Below are 14,568 nucleotides of genomic sequence, written 5' to 3'. Positions count from 1 at the left end.
GTCCCCTCTGGAGCTGGAGTGTACTACCTTCCTGGCTTGTAGATGCATTCCAAGACTCAGAAGCTCTCCAAAACCTGAACTTTAGGGATCTCTGTAGAGGCTTCATCACATAGGCGTGGTCGATTATTAACTTAGTTTCAAATCCCTCTCCCTCCGTGGAATACGGGGGTAGGGCTGAAAGCTCCAAGTTTCTAATCACGGCTTGGTCTTTCTAGTGACCAGACTCCGTCCAAGAGCCCACCAAGAGTTGTCTCATTAGAACAGAAGATGCTCCTATCACCTAGGAAATTCCAAGGGATAGAGGAGCTCTGTGTCTGACACTCCTATCACTCAGGAAATTACAAGGGTTTTAGGAGCTCTGTGTCAGGAGCAAGGCTCAAAGGCCAAATATTAGCAGGAATGGGGCGAGGGGGGCGGCTGTTGAGATCAAAATAAACATATTTTTTATTATTTCACAACCTAGTAACACTTATCTATCTATGAACTTCATGGACTCCAATGCTGGAGAGGAAAGAGCTGTCTGTGTAAAAGAAGCTGGTGAAGAGAAGCAGGACGGAAGAGAGGAGAAAGAAAAGCTGCGCACAGACGCAGAACCTATGAATCCCCGAGGATGTGCAGGTAGGCAGGTCTTTAAGTAAAGTCACAGTAGAGTAAGAACTCTGAGTCTCTAATTTGTAAGTCTGTTCATTGCTTTGCTTTGGTGCTTTTCCAGTTTGGGGTTTTGTTTTGTTTTGCCCTTGGTTACCCAGTAAAGTCACTGTTTAAAAAATTCCACCCCTGTTTAAACTCAACTAAGAAGAAAAGGAGAATTGTCCCTCTCTAGACGTGGCCGACAGGAATTTCAGAGGCTCTGGATGACCAAGGCACTCTGGTCACAGTTGTGATGCCAGCTGGAGGCCAGGAGAGAGTTTCTGCAAGGTTAGCGCAGGAGAGCAAGGAGCCCTCGGAAGACAAGGGGCCTCGGGCATGGGCATGACTGGAAAATCCCATCAGAGAGCCAGTTTGCCCTCTGCATGATGGCTCTGTAACACTTCCCTAGGCAATTGAATTAGGGAGGTCATTTTAATCTGCCTACAAACTGTTAGCCAGTTTCCTCCAAAAAAAAAAATTTTAATTCTACATTTGCTTTGTTGTTGTTGTTGTTGTTGTTTGGCATGCTAAAAGCTGCTCGTGTTAGTATACTGCTAGACCCAGGAAGAAAAGGATCAAATATTTAAAGAACCAGTTTTGAGAATGAATTTTAAAAATCCAAAAGTAACTGGCTCCCTTCCTAGCCAGGTGTGTAGCACCTAAAAGTAATTAGCACCCTAAGGCCCAATAAAAGTTGTAGCTTCAAACCAGTGAAACAGACTAGTCAATGAAAGAGCCTTGCTGATGGGACACTGGCTCTGTGTTGGGGCTCTGTGGTCACTGGAACTGAGATGCAGAGTTTCTGGGGCTTTTCCTGGACAGTGTCCAAGAATCAGGAACTCAAGACTGCCTGGACCTCACGTCCTTCTTCCACTTGCTGCTGTGCCTGCAGACAGTGAAGCTGGGTGGCATGATGCATATTCAGTGTCTCCTCAGTACCTCTGAATGTCTGGGTCTGACTAGGGCTGGTGATGAGAGCGATAAAAATTACATGTGCTTGCAAGTTCCTTCCTACCATAAGAATCTTTACCATGTGATGTCCACAGCGTTAGAAGAACAGAACCACAGCATTTTAATCAGAGGAAAATCCCCTCTCTCTTTCTCTTTGGAAGAAATGTTGAAACAGATTAGCAGTAACTAGAAAAATAAATAGAACTCCTTTTAAAAATTTTAGTATGTAACCCTAAAGTAAATGAGCAGATGATCAGTTAATGTAATAACACCAGGATGTCTTATACATCCAAAGTAATAAAAGCAATGTTAAAATCAATATAACAAATGAGATTTAATTATAACCCTAGCCCATTTTGGAAACTCAACCATGTTTTTTAGAAGCACTTTCCCTGACCATTTAGCCCCCTCATTTTAGCTGTATGTCCTCAAAAACTCTTTTTGTATTAAAAATTTCCCAGAATATATTAATAGCAACAAGCATGTTCCTCCAATTGTATGAAATTAAAGTGTTTTTTTCCATTTCTAATGAAGATTTTCATTATAAAGCAAAGATAGTCTACTCACTATTCAAAGTTTTCTCCCTAACTACATAAAATGCAATTCCAACCCTATACAAACTAAACTTTAAACCAAAATTTTTACAGCAGAATATAAACAGTAAACGAAGTCTATGTCCACACTAGCAAATCAAGCATTTTCTCATATAATCACATCTTTTTTTAAGAAATAAATTTAAGGGGGGAGATATACCCACATTTCAATTGGAATAAAAAATGATTGTTATTTTCCCATAACTGCTACAGTATGCTACTAATACAACCAAGGCCTGAAAAATACTTATGAATCAATCTAGTAACTAAGTACGTAAATGCACTAACCTGAATTAGTTTATTTTTTTAATAAAGAGATTTATATTTAAAAACTAAATCAAAATCATTAACAGAAGTTGATGTGCCTCTTTTAACACACAAAAGAAAATATGTAATGGAAATCGTTCCTCTGGGTATAAAAATAACATATCTTCACTCTTTAAATTTTGTTTTAAATAAAGTTATCCTGAATGGGAAACATTAAAACGTATTTAAAGTTTCTGTATTTTTTAATTATAAACAGCATGTTTTGACGGAGCTTTCTTGTGACACAGTTAATAGCGTAGTGATAAATTCAGTAGCACCATTACCAAACAAAGTTGCAACATAATACGCCGTAAGGCAGTAAGTAGCAAATCAAGTGTATTTCAATTTTAAAAAGATAGTAGGTAGCATAAGGACAACAAATCATAATGCACTGTTTATAATTCTACTACTCTGGATAACTATTTCTTGGCTAATTAAAATCTCAATAGTTCTGAAAATGAGTTGTTATTTAAGTTTAGTGAGGCAAACACATCGCAGCAAATGCAAAGGGGTAAAATGTAAAAGAAAAAGATCTGTCATTTTAAAAGTACCAATTTCTCAGTTCAGCTTAAGTTTTACAGCAAAGGTTGAAGAAGAATAAAAATAGTCATTGATGAATGTGCTAATCATTTCCTCCCAGGAATCAAGCCACAGATTCACAGTGGAGTTTCTAGACCAAATTTCTAGAACACACACAAGCTCTGAAAAAGAAATATGCATCTCGTTTACAATCGGCCACCAGGGTGTTTTATTCTTTTTGTTTTTTAACATCTTTATTGGAGTATAATTGCTTTACAATGGTGTGTTAGTTTCTGCTTTATAACAAAGTGAATCAGTTATACATATACATATGTCCCCATATCTCTTCCCTCTTGCATCTCCCTCCCTCCCACCCTCCCTATCCCACCCCTCTAGGTGGTCACAAAGCACCGAGCTGATCTCCCTGTGCTATGCGGCTGCTTCCCACTAGCGATCTACTTTACATTTGGTAGTGTATATAAATCCATTTTTTATCCTAAGCACACTATTTACACCAAAGTACATGTCTAGTTAGCATCAAGCACCAGGTTTAAAAAGATGTAACAGAGAAGCTCTATGTTTGAATTCAAAATGCCACAGGAATCACTGGCAAAGGCTAAAATGAAAAACAGCTCTCTCAAGTGCCCAGAGCCAGCTGCTACTGTCCAGAATGTGTCTCCTTCCAAGAGAGCAGCAGATCTGCAGGAGACATGGCTTAAGAGGGAATACCATCTCCTAAGGCCAAAGTCGGCAAAGGGTTTCTGTACAGGGCCAGAGAGCAAATAATTTAGACTTTGCAGGACATATAGCCTCTGTGACAACTAATCGACTCTGCCTTGTAGCACCAAAGCAGCCACAGATGATATGTTAACGAACGAATGTGGTTGTGAGCCAATAAAACTTTACGGACCCTGAATACTGGATTTCATATAACTTTCATATGTCACGAGACATATATATATATATATATTTATAGTTTTCAGTCATTTAAAAATGTAAAACTCATCATTAGCTCACTGGCTGTACAAAAACAGGTAGCTGTTTATAGTCTGCCGGATTTGGCCCGTGGGCTGTAGCTTGTCATCCCTGACCAGGGGCCAAGCTTTCCTTCAGCCCCTGCCTATCCCTTTCCCCTCCATTTATATAAACCTACAAAATTAGTGCTCTTTAGCAAAGCAGCCCTTTTGCTTCTTTAGATCTCTGATGCCCAGTCTCTATTTCTTTCCCATCGGTACTGAAAGTCCAAAAGCATAAAGGGGTCAGGGAAGACACAGAGCATGGCCTGAAGAAAGGGCACAAGTCCCTCTTGTGTTGCTTTCAGCTATCTGATCTTCAAGTAACAAACCATCTAAATGTCCATTTCACCATCTATAAAAAAAGGATCATGGTATCCAACCACGTGAAAGTATTTCTGAAGGTATGATTTTATATTGAGAAAGCTAGGTAGAGCAGAAAATGTAACTTCTGGAGAAGAACTGCCAACAACTGGACTTCCCTGGTGGCACAGTGGTTGAGAATATGCCTGCCAATGCAGGGGACGCAGGTTCGATCCCTAGACCAGGAAGATCCCACATGCCGTGGAGCAACTAAGGCCGTGCACCACAACTACTGAGCCTGCGCTCTAGAGCCCGCGAGCCACAACTACTGAGCCCACACGCTGCAACTACTAAAGCCCACGCACCTGGAGCCCGTGCTCTGCAACAAGAGAAGCCACTGCAATGAGAAGCCTGCGCACCGCAGCGAACAGTAACCCCCGCTCACCACGATAAGAGAAAGTCCTCACGCAGAAACGAAGAGCCAACATAGCCAAGGGAAAAAAAAAGAGTTGCCAACAACTTGTTCAGAAACAAAGCCTTGCCTGATGTTTCATGGGTAAGTTCCTTGATCATGGTAGTGCATGGGTACCCTGGTAGAGAAAGGAAACTCAGTGAACTTAGTTAAAACACTAGGAAAAGGAGCAGCTAGAAATCTCATTGACTGCATGCCACTTTTCATAATTCTCCGAGGCGGCCAGAAACTCAACAAACATAAACTGAGAATCTTCTTTGTGTTAAAAGAACAGGGAAGGTACTGTGAGGGGCACAAAAATGAATAAGACTCAGTCCTTTACTCCAAAAAATTTATAATTTATTAAACATGAACATCTATCATACAAAGCAGACATGATCGTATAAACCAACTGCATTAAGCAGTTAGAAAGAGAGCCAAACAAAAGGCAGGATGGAGAAGAATTTCTTAGGAGCTAGATATAAACAAAGAATATAATTTCAAGGAGAACAGACAGAAGTAGAAATTTGAGAGACCTGTACATGTGTATCTAGGATGGCAGGGTATGCGGATTCTCCATTCCACTAGACATTACTAAACTGTTCTCCAAAGGTGGTGTGCTTCCTGAGACTTCTCACCCTCACAACAGTTGGTATGATCAGAGTTTATTTTTTTAATGCTTTAGTCAATGTGATGGGTAGAGAAGGGTATCTCAATTTAATTTTCATTTCTGGTCCTCACATTCTCTAGAATTGTTTTGTATGTCTATTTTTACACGAACAAAAGGCAGAGACTGGTCATTCTGTGTGGCTGCAGCCCAGGACACACAAAGTACACAAAGCACAAGCCTCCCTCTCTTCTTCTCGAGGTTTTTCCAGGACCTTGGTTTTTTCCTCTCCATCCCGTAAATTGTCAGTTTGCATCAGCAGATAGGGACAGACCTTTCCTTTCCTCCTTGAATGTGCCAGGGTAAATTAAAGAGTTTATAAATGAACATGGTTGAAAAATACTGGTCTTGACAGAAACATCTGAAACCATTTCCTCCATTTTTGTGCAAAACTTGGTTTCTGCCCAATTTAGATCATGGAATAGGCAAGGTACCTTAGAAAACACACCAAATGTTGATCTAGGTCTGGAGACTTAGTTACAAATTCTTGGCAGGAATACACCTTCTCTCATTGAGAAGGGAAAAAGTGTAGGAAACATAAATCAGGGTATGAACTTGATTTGTTGATGCTTGTTAGGAGGGTTTTGCCTCGAAAGCTCCCATGGAGATAAAAGTTTAAGGCAAAATTCCTATAAATGATTCTAGGAGAAAATGATTGTTTTTAACCAAATTCTTATTTAGAGTCTTTCCATGCTGAGAATAAAGTGGCAACCGAAAAGGAATGAATGCAGTACACGGTAGAACTCTCAGCAAAGAAAACAAAAAGCAGTGTTCTCAACTCTGGTTAACGCACAGCATCAAAGCTAGGAAAAACTATATTTCAAAAATTGATTAATGTAATGTGATTCAAACAACACATTCCCTACTACAGTGGAAAACTGGAAAAATCACTATAAATATTTGTTTCGAAAAAAGAGTAGCCATTATCATTCCAGTACACTATAACTCCACATTGCCTCAAATACACATAGATTTGTCTGATCCAGTGATTTCCAACCCTGGGTAATTTTGTCCCTCAGGAGACATATGGCCATTTTTAATTTTGAGACATATTTCATTTTCACTCCTGGAGGAGGGTCCTCCTGGCTTCTAGTGGGTAGAGGCCAAGGATGCTGCTAAACATCGTAAAATGCACTGGATAGTCTCCCACAATAAATAATTATCTAGCTCAAAATGTAAACACAGCCACAAAACCCTGGTCTAATCTATTTCTTCATGTTTAGCTGGGACATGGTGACAAAAATAGCGGGTTAGAGATGATAAGCACTCTTCTTAAAGACCTCCTATTAAGCAAGGAACAACTTAGAGTTCTAAAGTTTGCTTGATATTTACATAGATAAGTTTCCAATTTAGCAATTTTCAGTTGTAGTAGTTTAGAGAGAAAATGGAACGTATTCCATGATTCTCCCCATGTTATCAAGCACTGTACCATCTATATTTAATAGCTTATCACATCTACCTATACACAGTTCATAATCAAACTGACTACTGCTGGCTCCATCTATGACAAATCAATATTTTTCTGCATTTAAATGATATCTGAATTCCCCATGCCCAACCACCAAAATCAGTCCTCAGTTGTCAGCAGTGGGTTTTACGTGTCATTTTCTGAGAAAAGCATTTATATCTGAAATTCCCTTCTCTGATGTTACAATCCATTAAAACTTTACTGTCCAGCTCCATGAAACTTAAAAGTCAGATTAGGAAAGAAAGATAATTTTGAATGTAAACCTAAACGCAGCCACAAAGAGATGTCTTCTATAAGGGGTGTTGATAATGAAGTGAAATAAAATATACAAAGGCTGAAGAGGTCCCTCTAAAAGTGGCAAAGTCCTTAGAGGTTATTTTATTTCCCAGTAAGTTTCCTTGGGTGTTTCAACAAAGAAAGTCATTTTTCTGGGAATTTTTTTTTAATGTCTCCTTTTCCAGGTTTGCTGAAGGCATTTTCTTGTCTATTTTCTAGATGTTACAGTAAAAGATAATTTTAAAATAATGAAAAAAATTCAGTTCAAATTTAAAGAAACCACAAAGGGTTGAGAAACTCAATTTGAAGCCATCACATATATCTGAGAGAAAGAAAAGTATACTGTAACTGACAAAAATCTATCCAAATGCTGAAGTTTCTCAAACTAACAAAGCAAGTACTGTTTGGCAGGAATGTAGAAAGATGGGCAACTTAGTCCACTGAAGTTTTCTGAAACAAACCCTAGGAAACAAACCCTAGGAAAGGTTTGTTTCAGATGAAAACAAAAGTATTGCTTACATGGATTTGACTGGGTTCTACAGCAAATGTCAACTTCTGGATGTAAACTTAAAATAGAAGTTTCTGTCCTTGTGCTTAAGTAAAGTTCAAAAAGAAAAGTGCCCTATTTTCTCCCCCCCCCCAAAAAAATGACAGAATGATTTTAATTTTTAAACAAAAGTGGTACAGCAGAAGGACATTTAAATGCAAGATCTAATCTCAGAGAACACAGAGTTAGAGCACAAAAGTGGAACACTCGAAGGATATCGCATGTGCAGCAAATGGCAGCAAAGTATGTTTCGACAAACATGTGGTGAGGCTCCCTTTAATCTTGCTAAATGTAAAAAGTTTTATTTTACATGAACTTGACTATTTGCTGCAGTTCCAGCTTCTGAAAACAAGGAAGGGCACCAGGCTTACGAACAGGGTGGCTAAGCGGAAAAGCTGTGGACAGCTTCCCCTCCATAATCCCCAAAGAGGAAAGCTACCTCCTGGAGGTATTGGGTAGCCAAGCAGCCTTACTGAAAACAACCACGGTTTTGAGCGTTGTTTCTGGCAGGAGGTAGGTGTTACCAGCTACTTCCTGGGGCGCTGGAAGGAATGTGTCACCATCAATCAGAAAGTACACTAGCCCAGTGTTTAGGTCACAGAGGGAGTACTGCTTCGTCCAAAACAGATAAATCATGCCAACTCCAGCAAAGGAGGAGAAAGCAAAGTTGCAGGAAAGGTGTTGGTGCCCACCGACCTGCAAGACCAAAAGGAAACCCCAACTCGTGCTGAAGAAAACTTCGTGCGCTCTCGGGTTACGGAGAACTCCGAGAGCCCACGAGGGCGGATGCGCCCACATTCCCCCGGGGATCAGCACAGCCCGAGCGCAGTTCTGGGGAAGACCTGGGCGGTTCTGAGGAGGATGGACAGCCCACCCCCACTCACCTCGGTGGTCCTGCGGAAGGACAGGCTCCCACCAAATCACCTCTGTGGACCTCGGAGGGACGGGCGCCTCCCTCCACCAACTCACCCGGCCGACCCCACGCGAAGGACCGGTGGATGAATGAACTGCCCATCCGGCCGAGCCTCGCGGGACAGGGCGGCCCGCGGGAGTGCTCACCTGTGGGGATGCTGGAGGACTTCCCCGAGTCTGCACCCAGGCAGGGATCCCAGGGCTGGAGGACGAGCGCCAGCAGCAGCAGCAGCAGCCGCGGCTGCACCGCGCACCGCCCCATCTTCGGCCCGTCGAGGGCCCGCGCGGGCTCCGGCGCCCCTGACACCCTGCAGCGGCCCACTTCTCGCGAGAGTGGGGACCCCTGATCCGCCCCGGGCCAACGAAGGCGGGCGGAGGCGGCCGGGCAGAGTGGGCGCAGGGTAACCGCAGCCGGCAGGTCAAGCGGCGTGGAGAGGGGCGGGAGTCAGGTGGTCTGGAAGGCGCAGAGCGGCGGGCGCCTGCGGCGCCGCGGGCGACTTATAGGCTCCCCGAGGGGGAGGTGACGGGGCGGGCCGCGCCCCGGCTATTGGCCGCCGGCTGACCCGCCGCGCTGCTGAGTGCACCGTGCGGTTGCCTGCGCTCGCCTGCCTGCGCGCCAGTCCCAGCCCCACGTCTGGGATTGTTTGCTCAACTCCGACCTATTTAAAGAGCCGTCTGCCGCTACGTGTGGAGGCTCACGCAGGGCTTCTGGCTGGAACCCGGAAGCGTGCAGTTAAGTTTGGGAGTGGGCCCGAGACAGGGGGAGGAGACGCTGGGAGTCTGGCTGACGGGCGGCGCTCCCCGCTCCCTCCTCTCGGCTTCCCCAGCGCCCTGAGCTTCCCGGTAGCCTCTAAGGGTGCGAATCTGCTCTTCTCTACATTTAGATGCTACCCCAGAGCAGAAGCGACGTCAAATTCACAGCAATCCTGGTTGAATGGGACCTCGCCCGACAATGAATGATGGAAATGTAGACACATCCCGCACCCCCGTTAACTCAGGGGCAAATTTCTAAACCCTGTAAAAGGAAGACCCTGTTTTTAGTTTACTCTATAAACAGAAAGTTTTTATTGTCCATTGAACATTTCTTCCTCCTCTGCCTGTGCCAGGAGAGCCTTAGACTCTCTCCAGTAATGGCTTGTAAATCCTGCGGAATCGGAGTCCAGCATGTGTAACCCGGTGCTTTGCCTTACAAGATCTTCCTTCAGTCTACATGGAAAATTACTCCCAGAGATGCTGTCAGAGCGAGCGATCTCTCAGCTCCCTGGCGCGTCCTCCCCTGCTTCCAGTTTTGACTCATGTCTGAGAAAATTCCTTTTAATGTATTACTTCTCAGCACATTTTAGCTAGCCCAGTGTTTAATCTGTTGGGATGAGCAGGGGCAAAAGCACAAATTAAGGCCAAAGCCTGACAATCTGCCTCGTATATTTCATGACACGAGCTATCCTATGGGAGAAAAAAAATCATATTGTTAGTATGGCAATATTCGATAATGTTCTACCTCTATCTTCCTAAAATGCAGGAGCAGGGGAGGGGAGTGGAGCTGATTTGAGCCAATACCCTTTCCAACTCTGAGCCTTTGAAGTTAAAACAGAAAATTATTGGAAAAGACGTTCCATTATGATCACATTTTGTCTGAAATTAGCATGATGTCTAGATGAGTACTAAATGGTCACGTTAAAAACAGGTGGAAAACCTGTAAAGAAATGTTGCCTGTGTGTGACACTTCAGAAGAAGAAGAATTTCCTGTGCCCAGCCCTAAGCCAGTTGTCATGGTGTGTGTAAGGTTTGGTCTCCGTATTTTAAGAGGGATATTGGAGAAAGTTCAGAGAAGAGCAACAAATAAAGAAATGGAAAGTATGACACGTGAGAATGAAATAAGGATTGTTTAGCCTGAAGAAGAAAAGGCTAAGGAAGGGATTCCTTAATAACATCCTTCTGTGTCTGGCCAGTGCCACTCCATGAAACTAGGCAGAAAACAAAGAGCATCAGTCTTCTAAATCTGAGGTCTCTGCTGGGATTGGCTGGTCTTTTTGGCCAAATCTCAGTCTCCAGAATTCCAAATCTGTCTGCTGTGCCTGAATCCTGCCAAAGTCCTTGAACTTGACTTCTCACTTCCCTGGTTGTCCAGTATCTTCAAGAACTTGCATGGTTAGAGCCTAGCTTTCTGCCCTTCCAATCCCCCACTTGCCCACATGCATACTTACAGCCTCTCCACATCACAAGGGTGTGTGTGTTTCAACTGCAAAGTCCACCAATAATTGCAGGTTACTATGACATTCCTCCTTCTCTACTGAGAGTCACAAGTTCAGGACTATAAGACTTGTATAAAGTTAAGTGATTGGATTTGTTGTGCAACAGAAACTAACACGGTATTGTGAAGTAATTATACTCCAATAAAGATCTATTAAAAAAAAAAGTTAAGTGTTTCTTTGGGCTTTTCAAAATAGCCAGCCATATTTATCGCTGCCTGAAAGAGCCCCAATTCTGAAACCAAATCCTTCCTCCCTTCTTATATTTCCAGCTGTCTGCTGGACATTTCTACTTGGACATTCCACTGGCACAAACTCCAAATGTCTTTAACTCATGAAATCCAGATCCCACTCATGGCTTCCTCATCTCTGTTAATGATACTGCTGCTCTTTAGCTCACAGAGCCTCAGGCATTTTCTACTTCTCTCCTCCCACTACCTCCCTCCCTACAACACAGAGCTAGACTCCAAATCCTGTCATTTTTTTCCCCCTCACATTGCCTCTCCTCTATTCCTTTCCATTCTCACTGCCACCTCACTAATGTGCTGTTTGAACTGTGTCCTAACTGATCACCCTCTGTGTACACCCTCCCTGACCCCACGTACCACAGCTAGATTCATCATACTCAAATAACCTTTCAATTACTTTATCCCCAAACTCAAAGATTTCAGAAAAAATTTGGAAGCAAACCAGATCTCTTAACCTAGAATTCAAGTTCCTTCACTTCACCTCTCCCTATAGCCGATCTGGTTTGCTTTATTACCTCCCAAAGCAGACCAAAGACTGTAATTTTTATTCTCTAAAGTTTGGAAAGTAATCACCATCTTCCCCTTTGTTCTTACAGAGGCCAACCCAGAGCCAAGTTTCAAGCACCAGCAGTTTGTTGGGAGTTTCAAGGAAAAGAGGTAGCTGAGGGTGAAGTGACACAGAAAAGGGAATTGGCCAATAATGGGTACATTATTAAATCTACCACAGTAGGTAACCACAATCCCACAGAATTGATGTAAAGTACGCCCCACAGAAATATCCTAGCCAAGGGGCAGGAGAATAGGAATATATATATATATATATATATATATATATATATATATATATATATATATATATATATGCCAACACTCATCAGTCATGGATTAAGGCCTGGGGGCACTCATTCATTCTCAGACATTCCCAGCCTGCTATGCTCACAGGCATAGTAGCTCCCCAAGAATGATGCACATCTTAGCCATGAGAAGTGAGGTTGGCATGCTCAGAAATGGTAAGGAGATTTGAGGAGAAATGAGAAAAGCAGTAACAGCATCTTCTTAGCCACCATGCCTTTGTTCATGTTATCTCTCTATTTTAAAAGCTCTTCTAAAATAGATATCTAATAAGACCTACTGTATAGCACAGGAAACTCTACTCAATACTCTGTAATGACCTATATGGGAAAAGAATCTAAAAAGGAGTAGATATCTGTATATGTATAACTGATTCACTTTGCTGTGCAGCACAAACTAACACAACATTGTAAAGCAACTATACTCCAATAAAAATTAATTAACAAAAAGAATTAAAGGTAAATGTTCTCAAGGAAAAAAAACAAAAAAACTCTTCTCCAAATCTCTCCTCTTCCTTTCATTGGGCCAACTTCTGTCAGGCTCAGGTGCCACCTCCTACAGGAAGCCCAACTTGAGTACCTCATCCTATCTCCAGATAGATTAAGTATCCCTGCTCCATGCTTTCTAACTTTTAAGTTTAAACAAAACTCTTTCATTTTTGACAGTCTTTTACTAGACAGTTTGTTTATCAAGGGCAGGATCCAATTTTTCTTCATCATTATACTCAGTACTGGCACATAATAGCGTGTATTCATTCATTCAGTTGTTCATTCAAAATGCACCCACTGTGTGCCTACTACGTCTAGGCACTGTTCTAGATGCTGGTAAGACAGATATATCAGTGAAAAAAACAAAGTCCCTCCCTTATGTAGCTTTTACTCTTGCGTAAAGAAAGATAATAAACACACAATGGTGATAAGTTGTAGAGAGAAAATAAATTAGGAAAGCTAACTAAGAAGGCGAGGGTATACTGAAATTTTGAAATGGGCTGTCCTGAGAAGCCGTCACTGAGAAGATGATCCTTGAGCAAAGACCTGAAAGTGGTGAGGGAGAGAGGTAGTCATTCTCTATGGGAGAATTATGTCCAGGAAGAAAAACAGGAAGTGCGAAGACCCTGGGGCCAGAACAAGTCTGAAGTGTTGGAAAGGAGTTCAGTGACCGTAAGCTTAGTAGGCTATGAAACCTGGGTGGTAACAAGCAAGGGATGGGAAAGGTAAACAGATAATCACAGTGTGATTGTGTGGAGCCTGATATCAACTTTGACCTGAGGACATTATGCTAAGTGAAAGAAGCCACTCACAGAAGGACAAATACTGCATGATTCCACTTATATCTAAAGTAATCAACTTCTTAGAAGCAAAGAATAGAATGGTGGTTGCCAGGGGCTAGGGGGAGGGGGGAAGCGGAACTACTAACCAACAGGGGTGAAATTTCAGTTTCTCAAAATGAATAAGTTCCAAAGATCTGCTGCACAGCATTGTCTCTGTAGATAACACTACTCTATTGTACACTTAAAAAATCTGTTAAGAGGGTAGATTTCATGTTTAGTGTTCTTACTGCAATTGGAAAAGAGAGAGAGCACCATTTGGATGGTTGCAAGCTGAGCAGTGACGTGATTCAACGTAGGTTTTGAAAAGGATCACAGATGCTGAGTGAGACTAAACCAAGGGAGATGGGTGGGAAAATGAACCGCAAAGTCTGGAGGCCAATTTGGAGTCTAAGGCAGTGGTCCAGGAGACGATGGTGGTTTCAGCTTGGTTGGTAACAGTAAAAGCAAGTCAGTTTCGAAATAGATTTTTGATTGTAGGGCCAACAAAACTTAATGGTTTGATTGTGGGTGTTAAGAGGGAAAAAAAGGAGTCAAGATATTTATTCAATGAATATTTGTTGAATGAATGAAAGGTAAAGCCTTGAAAACACATATAAAAGCCCTGGGGGTGGAGAAGGAGGGAGGGGTTAAATGCAGTAGATGAGAAGGAAAAACAACCAGACAGCCAAGAGCTGAAACTCGGGGAAGCCAGACCCAATAGGGGGTGGAGGAGGAGAGAAGTCAGCAAAGGAGACTGATAAAGTCAGACAAACAGGAAAACATCTACTGAAGAGAGACTTGGGAAATGGGAAGAGGAAGCCTGAGAAAAGGTCATTGATTTTTAGCACTGGGGACACGAGTTTCCTATCAAACTTTAGATGGGAGCAGAAAGGACAGTGAATGTAAGGTCCAAACTGGAGATGAGGGAGTGGAGGGTCCCGTGAGACAGAGCTTTCATTCTGTGACTCTTCAACTAAATCAGACCTCTCCTGCCCATGTCAGGGGGCCACCTTTCTAATTGTAGGGTGAGAAAGTTGCCACCAGTCTGAAGGTACCCTCTATATATGAGAGGCTTGTGGCCCCAGCTGTTTTCTTTTTAAATTCTTTAAGTTGCAACTTGAAGAGAACAATTTCCAAAGTGACTTTTTCAAGAGTTGGAAATCCAAACAAAACCAGTGTGAGAAAAGAAAGTGAACTGCTTAACAGATGGTAAGCAAAATAGATTTCTTCAGCCAACAAAAACAATTATTTATCACAGGGGAAATGTGCCTTGG

The 14,568-nt window shown here is 42.4% G+C and overlaps 1 protein-coding gene across 2 annotated transcripts in view; it reads right to left on the bottom strand.

Moving 5' to 3' along the window:
• The window catches only part of PLOD2 (procollagen-lysine,2-oxoglutarate 5-dioxygenase 2), a 108,075-nt gene extending 98,666 nt beyond the window's left edge, over positions 1–9,409 (bottom strand). Inside the window, exon 1 of one of the 2 annotated variants that reach the window (XM_079922670.1) lies at positions 8,784–9,409. In XM_079922670.1, the coding sequence (XP_079778796.1) occupies positions 8,784–8,898 (115 nt within the window). In that variant the 5' untranslated portion in view covers positions 8,899–9,409. The remainder of the gene's footprint in view (positions 1–8,783) is intronic. The other variant, XM_079922671.1, reaches the window with a different exon arrangement.
• Positions 9,410–14,568: the final 5,159 nt, after the last annotated feature.

This window comes from Stenella coeruleoalba (genome assembly GCF_951394435.1).
Source record: "Stenella coeruleoalba genome assembly, chromosome: 5".
NCBI classification, from domain to species: Eukaryota; Metazoa; Chordata; class Mammalia; order Artiodactyla; family Delphinidae; genus Stenella; species Stenella coeruleoalba.
Note: the sequence above shows the minus strand (reverse complement) of the source record. Positions and strands in the feature narration are given on the sequence as shown.